The sequence below is a fragment of the Diachasma alloeum genome, unplaced genomic scaffold (genome assembly GCF_001412515.2).
Source record: "Diachasma alloeum isolate Michigan unplaced genomic scaffold, Dall2.0 Dall_scaffold_00213, whole genome shotgun sequence".
NCBI classification, from domain to species: Eukaryota; Metazoa; Arthropoda; class Insecta; order Hymenoptera; family Braconidae; genus Diachasma; species Diachasma alloeum.
This window is the reverse complement of record NW_021680378.1, coordinates 1,855,122-1,865,893: the sequence shown is the minus strand read 5'-3', so window position 1 is coordinate 1,865,893 and position 10,772 is coordinate 1,855,122. Positions and strand designations below refer to the sequence as shown.

The 10,772-nt window shown below is 36.1% G+C and overlaps 1 protein-coding gene across 2 annotated transcripts in view; it reads right to left on the bottom strand.

The window, feature by feature from the left end:
• Positions 1-2,180: 2,180 nt before the first annotated feature.
• LOC107037022 (carbonic anhydrase-related protein 10) overlaps positions 2,181-10,772 on the bottom strand; it is a 69,371-nt gene continuing 60,779 nt past the window's right edge. The window contains exons 7-10 of one of the 2 annotated variants that reach the window (XM_015255339.1): positions 9,184-9,250; positions 4,513-4,667; positions 3,794-3,968; positions 2,181-3,706 (exon numbers count right to left, since the gene is read on the bottom strand). In XM_015255339.1, the coding sequence (XP_015110825.1) occupies positions 3,645-3,706; positions 3,794-3,968; positions 4,513-4,667; positions 9,184-9,250 (459 nt within the window). In that variant the 3' untranslated portion in view covers positions 2,181-3,644. The remainder of the gene's footprint in view (positions 3,707-3,793; positions 3,969-4,512; positions 4,668-9,183; positions 9,251-10,772) is intronic. The other variant, XM_015255340.1, reaches the window with a different exon arrangement.

Here is a 10,772-nt window from a genome sequence, read left to right as displayed (position 1 = left end):
GGGGGGGGGGGGGGGGGGGGGGGGGGAGTGTTGTTGGGTCAGGTCGGAAGGAGAGAGAAAAGAGAAAAAGGGGAGAAAGAGAAGTTTGCATACACTGAGTATGGTATTCTCGAGAGTTCAAGTGACAGACAGAAATAGAAAGAGAGGAGGGTGCGGCGGGAGGGAGGAGAAATGGCCCTTCATGTAAATTAAGGGTGCGATTTCGAGGGGCGCTCAACCGTCCACTTGACGATGTATAGCGGATTGTCAGGATGACAGGCCGATTTTCTACTTATTTTCTCGTTTCAGTGATTTTTTTTCGGAGCCGCNGGGGCCGCGGGGGGGGGGGGGGGGTGGTATTCCTGGAGTTTTGTATTTAGGGTACGGGAGTGGGATGGAGTGGATGGCCGGAGGTTCTTGAGGTACTTGTGGTCTTATAGAATGCTGGAGGGTTGTGAGGTATTGAATAGCAAGTGGTTGGTCACTTGAAGATTGCTCTTTTTGATTTTTGGAAATTTAAAATTGTGAAAGGCCAGGATGATTTGATAGGCAGAGATATTTTAGATTGACAACACAATTATGTGCTATTTTACCTAGTTTGTCTGGCAAATTTCCTAACCCGGTTTGAAAAACGTTTCCAACTAGAAAAAATTTGGAGTATTTGGAAAATTATCTGAGATATTGAATGGAGATAATTGAACATAGTAATCTCAGATAACGTGATAGAGATAATTGAATCGCATTATCTCAGATAGATTGCCAGATACTTCAGATAATGTTGAAAAAAATAGTGTCAAGTATTTTGAAAATATTCTGAGATAATTTTTTAGTAATAAAAAATATATTTTTGAAACTTTGATTTAGAATAAATTGATAAATTATTAAAATAGTGGTTTTCACAAATTTTGGTGATCTTTTGAATTTTCTTTTGTTCCAGGTAAGTGCATATATATTACAAGAAGACCTCATCAGTGATACTCATCGTTGTAACTATCCTATAATTCAGCAAGTGGATTTCAAGAGACTTGAGTGAGGGGGTGGGGGGAATAGAAGGTATATCGTTAACCATGCCGTCCAAAACCCCCTCGTATTCCCTATAATTTTGCGAGTAAGGAATTACCTTAACCCAAGTAGTGACATCATCGCCCACCCCCTTTAGCAAGGCACTACAGAGAGCCAAAATTATACGTTACACCGGTGAGAGCCTCCATTTGGAAAATCGATCGATGCATTAACCGATTCTCTGCGCCAGTCGTTTCCTCAGTTCAGCCGGATAAATACGTGGGCCATGTTTCAATAACGTATTCAGTCATTAACAATGGGGATATTTGATGAAATTTTTTAACATTTCATAAAATTTTTTTTAGCCAACGTCTTATCTCAAATAATATTTAAATTCGAGATATAACTTTCTGATTGTTTTTTCGTAACAGAAGCATTGATAAATAATAAATTCATTCAGATATTTTGTTGTGGATCTGAAAAAATGTATTTTTGCTCCCAAACTATCAGCACACAATTATCTGTTGTTTAACGACGCATTTACTCAATAATTCACTCGACGCTAAGGCGCGCTGAGGGTAAATACCGGGGATGAATGGAGATTAGGTTAAACAATATCACATCGTGTTTATCGTTATCAATTATTCATTAATGAGGAGATAACAGACCATCATGTGTGGGAAGTCGTGAAAATTCAACATGAAATCAAAGAAAATATTGGAAAACTGAATTTGATCAAAACTGAACTGAATTGTGATGTAAATATATATTCAATGAAAAGTCAGAGACGTTTGAGGTTGAACACAGAATATGACGATCTAATTATCTCAGATAGTTTTTCAAATACTCCATTTTTTCTTGACATTTTGAATATCTTGAAAATTATCTGAGATGATTAGGTATAATTATCTTTATCAAATCATCTGAGATGATCAGATTCCATCATCTTTGATTATCTCAGATGATTAGGACGAGAATATTAATTCCGATTATCTCGTTATCTCAATGCTAATCAAGATATTTTAATTGAAATTTTCAAAATGAAATCTGTTTTTTAGTTTTCTTCGAAACTAACGGGGCAAAATGGGTTTAATGTATGTTTGAATAGTATGTTGAAGTGAAAATTTCCCCGCCTATGAATAAACTATATTCATACACAGATATAATAGTAGGGGTTTAAATAAATGTAGATAAGATTATACAATATAACATTATGTTTATTGTTATCCATTATTCATTAACCACAATCGTTAATCGATACAGGTAAAGTCCTTTTGTTTCATTAATATACAATTTTTATTCTCTATACACTCTTCATTTTTTCAGACTAGATTTTTTTTTCTTTTAATCCATTTTGCCTATACTTGAATTTATATACAAAAGCCCAGGATATTTATCCATGAAATTGTTCAATTGAATGATCAACGGAATACAATTATCCAATAGTCAACTAGAATTTTTTTGTCATAAAAAATGTACAAAATCAATCGACAATTCCATTTTTTGCAAAATTAAAATTTGAATTTCCATAAAAAATTGTTCATTCAATTTTTTAATTTAGTGGATAAATCATCCATTTGTCATCTAAACTCTATTGTGTTTTTTTTAAATCCCAATCGTTAATTCACTCTTGCTCTAAATTAATGAATTCTTCTTTTCATCTTCATTGTTTAAATCGTTTAACTGTTGTTTCATTAGTCACGTCCGACGAATCAACGTCAACAATTAAAAAACATCTGGGCAAGCCCACCGGGGAAAACACTTGATTTAAAATTCTCGGGCACCACTGGGGGACACGCGAGAGGACAGTTTTGAGAATTTAATTACGTTCTTCACTTATCCATGTATTTAATTTTGTATATTATCTTGTTCTACAAAATAATTGACAATTTTTTGTCAATAGTTTTTTTTCTTTCCTCGAACAATTTTGTTCTGTTTCATTCGGATTTTTCTGGTTGTTTAGAAACTCTTGTTTGGCTGTTGGATAGTTTTTTTAAAATCTTGTTGCGTAGATGTTTCGAGTATTATCTTATCGGAACACATAAAGCTCTCTCGATTATTGATTTTTTTTTTCAATTTACGGATGCATACTTTTGTCTCTTTTTCTCTAGTGAAATGAGAAGATGAGAGAAAGGAGATTTGAAGGAAAATGAAGGGAAAAGAATGGAGTCATTTTTTGCAATCTATATTTTTTCACACTTCTGTGGTGAAAAATTCTACTTTACGGCCGCTATATACGGCTCGAAAATTGTATTTCCCGTACGAGTCCGTAAAATATACTTTCATGTGCGCGAAAACGGCATCGACGCCTGTAAAAGGCAATTTTCAAGACCTTGAAATCGGCCATAAATTATTACTTTTCACGCCGGTATAAAAAAAATCCTTTTTAATGTTTTAATTCATTAAAAAAAATCTCATCTTCTCATTTCACAACTTCAACTCTTGGTGACATGTCATCAATACATTTCTGTTCATCATCGCTTGGAAAAAAATGAATAAATAAATAAAAAAAATGCACGACAAAGCACAACTCTTTCGCACTGTATAGCATTGCATTGTTTTTTTCACCGTTAATTTAGAATAAATTCATCATTTTAAAATATTCTTATAGAAATATACCGGTTAAAATCAGTGAATTCTCATTAATGATTTTGATTAATGGCTCATACACCATTGTGGGGAAGGGGTCCATCCTTCCACGTGTTAGCTGCAAAGAAAAATTCATCTTTTTCAATTTCGATAAACTTTGAATTATTATGGCAAATAAAAATGGTAAATTTATCATTAGATTCAATGAAAATTATGAAAATACCTTTATAACGTGCATCGGGTTTCATCGATGGACATTTGGCATCTGGTGGTTTGTGAAAATCAATGTTTGTACGTATAGTCCTGTGATGAAGACCCTGAAGTGGTCTTGCGTTATTACCAAGCGGTGCCTTTGGTGTTTTCTCTGTACCCTGCATCAGTCTTCTGAGTGCGTACAACTGTACAATGAATTGAATAAGAGAAACCATAAGAATTCAATTGGATATCTAGAAATATCGGGAAAAGAATTGAGAAAAAAACATTTCAATTAAAAACTATTATTCACATTGAAATGAAATTATTTTCAATGCAGAGCCAGGGAAATTTGAGGTTGAAAACACAATATGACGATCTGATTATCTGAAGTAGCTTCCGAGATAATTGAAATAAAAATTTCGAGGTAAAATCGTGTTTTTTTCTTCAAGTTTTAAAGGAACTTATGAGGCAAAATGGGTTTATGACCAGTGTTCCGGACCGGAAATTGCGCTGGCTATCTATTGAAAAAAAATTATCAATATCAAAAGATTTTCAATTTTTTTAATCAATAAAAAATTCCTGTACTTTCCGAAGAAATGAAAAACAAACAAATGAGGTAAATAGAACCACAAAAATGAATTGAAAAAATATCTTTCACTGCATGCGGTGGGTTCTATTCGCCGTCGAAATCCTCACACAGATTGATGAAAAAAAAAAAAATTACTTAGTAAAATATTGATATTGTACCTCTTGTGCGCTGATGTATATCGGTTTATTCAGTATGAGCCATACTGCTGTTTCCCAACAGCCAGGATGCGTTGTACTACCCTCGTAGGTCATGTAGCCATCGGTTTCTGGCAACAATTCCCTCAGGGATAGATGACCAACTGAGGCCGTTTGTGCTGCAATCACACGGCATTAATAAGTATTATTTAATTCGTAAAAAGTGTCCCTCTCATGTTTCTCCTCCTCCTCCTCCTCCCCCCTCTCCTATTTTCCTGGTACATTAGGGGAAAGGGGACCGCCCACTGAGGGGTCTAGAGTGCTCCCACTCCATCCATTTGCTCGTTCCATCACACAAATGTATGTGTTTACATTCTGATGAGTCTTGTCTTCAAGGAAAAAAAAAACACCCTCTTCTTTTTATAGAAAAAAATGTCCCGGGGTGGGTGATGTTTCCAGTGAATGGCCAGGAAAATTGGTGGTTGAAAGCACTATATTATGATTCCTTTTGCTCCCCTTGGTCTCTCAAAAACTCGTAAAAATGTTCTTTTTTGTCTATTTGCATCATCTCGAAAAATATCTGAGATAATTATCTTGATGATCTGATTACAACTATCTTCAGTTATCTTCAAAATTATTTAAGATAACTAGATCGTTATATTTTTTCAAAAAATTGCTCTCTCCTCACACCCGCAAAATTACAAATTCAGATTATTTAAAAAAAATATCAGAGATTATGAGATGATCATATTCAAGCTCAAACCTCAAACTTCCCTTCCAAAAACTCCTTCATTTTTCTTATTTACCGTTACCCACCGCACAAATACCACCTCTCAGAGTGATCTTACATAATACACGAGTAACTTTCACCGCTCTGTACAAACTCCACGGGTAAACACATCCCTCAACCTCAAGAATGAGCCCCCCCCCCTCCCTTCCCTTCACCGATACATTCGGTATACGTAAACATTCGCACGAGAATCTTGCATAAAGAGACCGAAAAAAACAGACGAGAGAGAGAGAGAGAGAAAAAAAGTCGTAATAAAAGAGTGAGATAGAGCGAAAAAAACAAACATAGGGGGAAAGAAAGTTAAAATGGTGGGGAGGTGGGCGGTGGGAGAGGGGGGAGGGGAGGGGAGGCGAGAGCACACAAAACGTGCATAATACATTCGGAAACGTAAGGGTAGACATTGCAACCTAACCAAACCTCTCTTGAAATGGGCTACGTAGCGTATACCACAAGTTGTAGGCAGGTTTTCAGTCTCAACTCTCCCCTATACTCCCCCCTCCACCACCCCTTCCATTCCTAACTCGTTTCACTCAAGTTAGGTACATTGCATTCACTCACTTCTACGTACGTAGGGATGTAGGATACGTACACACGTATGTCCTAAGTATACAACCTCTGTATTCTCGGATTTCTCCCCCCCCCCTACCCCACCCCCCACCATACCAGGCCCCGGCCTCCACCATCGAGTATCGCGGGTATCACTTCTAGTTGTCTAGTTATTGCTGTAGTTATGTGGTATCTACTTTGGTTCTTGTAAATAGGGGAAGACATGGTTCGGAGGTGATTTTAGCTGTTGAAGGGGCGGTTTTTTGAGGGTTGATGAAATTGGGGGGAGGGGTGGGGGTTGAAAGTTCTTTTGGTGGATTGGTGGAAAAATTTTCGGTTGAAAACATTACTTATGAATCTATTTAGCTCGGGTAGTTTTTGAGAAAACGAGAAAAAACTTTTTTATCTGAAATTTGAGATGACGTAGAAAGCTTGGAATTTGTTTGAATTTATGACATGGTGGTCTTTTTTTCATCACTCTTGAATTTTTTTTGAGTATTTAGTGAGAAGATGATCGATATGATATGTAAAATCATATCGATAATATGACGCAGTCCGTTTAGAATCTAGATAACGAGATGATGAAAAGACAATTGAGCAAATTTCAATAGATATTCATTCAGTGCTTCATTATCGAAGAGCTAACGGTTGCCGATAAAAAACACTACTTGAGAAAAAGCCCGATTTGATCTCGAACTTGAGACGTGGATATCTGAAACATTATCTGAGATAATGACATTGCGTTGTATTAGCTAAAAATTCCTCTGATTAAAGTCCCCCGGATATTCAATGAAGAAAATGATCAACCGAATTTGAAGACTCGCAGTCTGATGAGATAATCTAATTCATCAACTTATTATCTAGATAACGAGATAATTGTTGAAAAATTAAAGAATCTCCATTCAATTATTGAAATTGAAAATTAATTGATCCGAAAAAAAGTAGAATTCAAGTATCTTGAAAATTATCTGAGATGAACTGAAAATATTTTCATTCATTCATCTTTGTTTTTTTAATTTTCATTTTACCGAGGCACAGGCAAATGAAATAGAAAAAAAAAATCACAGAAGAAGAATTATGAAACTGAGTGAATTACAGGAATTACACGGAAGAGAGTAGAATTCATTTACAATTTGTTTTCCACATCCAGAACGAAGTTAATGCGTCTCATTAATCATGCGAGCATCTTTCTTTCATCCCCCTGCATTTCACATTCCCCTCTCACCCTCCTTCCCTTCCACTGTCGTCAGTTGATATTTCACCGTCGTCGAGTTCTCTCACGTTATTATTTGTCATTTTGTCTGAAGCTGTCCTATCGTATCTCTACGCCCTTTACCCGGCTCGCAACCTCTCCTTTTACTGCATCATCCTTCACTCTTGGGGGTTGAAAGGTGAAATAAACGGGGAAATCCGAGTGCGAGTGGCAAACGTAACGAATATTTATTGCACGATATTTTTCGTAATTAGTTTTCAATGATTAGATTCATTATCTTTTCATTAACAATCTGAATATCTAGTTATCTCGCATTATAAGAATCCAAATCGACTTCTGGTGATGAAAATTTAGCACTCGAAATTAAGATTCCAAAATTCAGGGTAACAAAGGTCAAAATAAATAAAATAATTTTTGTGGTATTTTACCGCAATAAGTGGAGTTACTAGATAAAAAGATAATAACAAATGTGTTTCATCAGCTCGAAAGTGAGCATTCGACATTTTCTAAATTGTTTTACTCCTTCCCTTTCACTAATGGGTGTCGGGGTACTTCTCCCGTGTCTCTCGTCACTTGCGAATTGTGATTTTAACCCCTAACGGATTATATACCACGAGACACTGACAACGAGAGATGGTTTTATTGTTACTATTATTATCTTTGTACATCATCTCTATCATCATTATTATCACTGGGGGCTATTACGACACGGTCAATTTACCTAAGAGCTGGTTTAATATCTCACACAGGTGGTGAAAATGTCAGGGGCATAAAGTTCTGGTGAAATAATGGAAAAGAATACAATTGTCTAATTTTTTGAAAGAAGAAAAAAAATTATCTCGATACTTATATGCGATAATTACATTAAAAATCAAATCTTTTTCGGTATTCAATGAAAAGATCATGATGTAGCATATAAACTCCTATTATCTGATTTAATTTAGTTCGTTGATGGACAATCTAGATACCAGATAATTGTAGATGATGTAATGAAAAAAATTTCAAGAACTAAAAAAAAAGAAAAAAATTCACTTTTATTCACTCGAAAAAGGGAAAAGTTAATCATCTCGGAAATTATCTAAAATAATTAGATGAATTCCTGTTGTTTTTAGCTCCACATTCCCCTGTACCTTGCACAAAACAAACAAAAAAAAACTTTTCATAAAATAAAGTGAAACCTCAAGTTAGATTAATGACATTTTTGTGTAGAATATTGTCACAGCTGCATTACTCTTTCTCTCACCGGCCATTTTATTTATTATCCGGATGCTTTTTAACGTCTCTGCCACTTGCTGGTTTTTACCCTCAACCCCTATACATCCGCCGGATATGCTACACGAGTTATCTGGTGCGTGAAGCGCGTATTCATCTGATGTGCCACTCGTGGTGGCAAAAGAGAGTACCCGAGGACGACGTTAAAAAAAAAAAAAGAAAAAGAGAAGAGGAAGAAAAGAGTGAAAAAAAATACGTTGCATCCTCTACCTTTTGGAAAGACCCTCACTAATTGCGCCAGTGACTCCTTCCCCCTCGTCTTTTTTATTTATTTTTGCTACCCTCTTTTCAACGACTCCATCCTTTCCCCCACTCTGCATCCGCATACACCACTTTCCTTTCTCCCATCAGGGGTTTTTTCATTTTCGGACACGTAACACCCACCGAATTAGTGTCAGTCCTTCAGCAAAAAAAAAATTGCAATTTGCGGGAGGTTGTCTTTACAAAATTTTCTTTTTAAATTAATATTTGGGTTTAATTAGGAGAAGGAAGAGGCGAGAATTTTCAATTTTTCATGGAAAAGAAGGATTATTTTAATTGGAAATTTCAGGTTGAAAAATCAAGATGATCCATTTTACTCCATAAAATATTGGAAAACGACATTCAACCGGAAACATCTGGGAAATTATCTAAAATACGGCGTTATCTTAGATATTTTCTGAGATAATAAGATTTCAGTATCTCAAAAATTAGTTTAGACAACCATTCAACCTGAACCACCTCGGTATGTAAGATAAAAAAGCAGTTATCTAAAACATTATTTGAGATAACTAGATTATGGTTTCTCGACAATTATCTCAGCTAAGTACAACGTTATATTGTTTGGAAATTCAAAAAGTTTTCCATTTCAAATTGAAAAAAAAAATGTACTTACATCGGTATTGTACCTTGTTGAACACACTGGTTATGATCCTGAGCTCGGGGTTCGGCCTGTCGCCAAGCTGAAAATCGACAAAAAAATTCGGTTATGCATGGGTGAAAAAAGAAGATGTCCTCCTTTTTATCACTTTTTTTTTTATGTATGTGTTCCTCTCGTCAGGAGCCCTAATTCGTTTTTCATCGATTTCTCATGAATGTCGAGTGTGTATAAAGTTGTATGGGTGGCTGAGGGCGAATCGGGGGGAGGGGNGGGGGGGGGGTGGTAGGTGGATGGCTAAGTGCACGCTACAAAGAGCACCGCCATCCTCCCATCCACCCCACCCCGAATACCCCCCCAAAAGACGAACGAGCTTTCCAGTCGTTTCTAACTTCCATGGCAGGTGTCGTTATACGGCACTTCGTAAAACTCTCTCATTCTTATCGCGATAGCCAACTGAGAGGTTAAATCATAAATTATGAACATCATCGGCTCAGAGTGAGAGTGGCGATGTCAGAGTCGTTAATTTTCCGTCATGACAATTACGACAGTTGCGAGAATTATTGATGTTATCAGTGCGAAATCCAAATGTTGAAGTCATTTGAGATGAAATTTGAGATATCATCTTATTTTGAGATGAGATGAGTGAAGGGGGTGGCGGTGTAGTTTTGTCGTATATGAAAACTCGAAAAAAAAATTCAAAATTTTAATTATATCAATCTTCTTGAAAATTACCCAGTTATCTTAGATAATTAGATGAAGCATCTTTAAATTATCGAATTATCTTGGATTGTTGGATAATCATCTTTCGTTTTCAATTGTCAGTTTTCGTAAAAAATGAATAGTCAATTAGCGTATTGAATTAATTAATCATTCAGATAAAATATCAGAAGTATCTAGATTTTTAGATGAGATGATTAAAAATTGAAAGAGGACAGACAAAGTATTTTTGGTTAAAAACTCAATACGAAGACCCATTTCACCCCATCAATTTCCCCAAAAGCGTGAAAAAATATTTCAAAATTTTGACATCGAATATTTCATAAATTATCTGAGATAATCTCATCATCATATTGTATTCACCGCGTCAAATTCTCTCCCCGATGTCTTTTCACTTTATCAACATTGATAAACAAAAAATTGACACAAATTCCCCCAGGTATGTGTATAAACTCCGAGATAACATCATTTTCCCCCTGGTCCCCCACAACCGTATCCCTTAATCCCGTCGAGTTCTCACGTCCTCCGACTCAAGAGGGTGACTCTCGCCCCGGATGTTGAATATTTAGATGCCAGAGTGAACGTGTTGACAAAAAAAAATAAAAGAACGAAAAAGGGTGAAAGAAAAAGAATTGAAAAGCAAAACCAGAAATTTTCCAAAGTTTACTTTATAAATTTTTCACTCAGTGTTTTCTCTCGTGCAATCTGTCTTTGAACTTTTGGGTGAATGACGGCATCTCCTCTCGGTGGGAATACTCGTTCATTTAGGTAACAAACTATATCTCACTCGCTTCTTCTGCACTCGGCTCCTCTTCTCGTGTCTCGGGGGTATAATCCGTCTGAATTACAGTCGTCAGACTTCTTCCCCCCCCCCCCCCCCCCCCCCC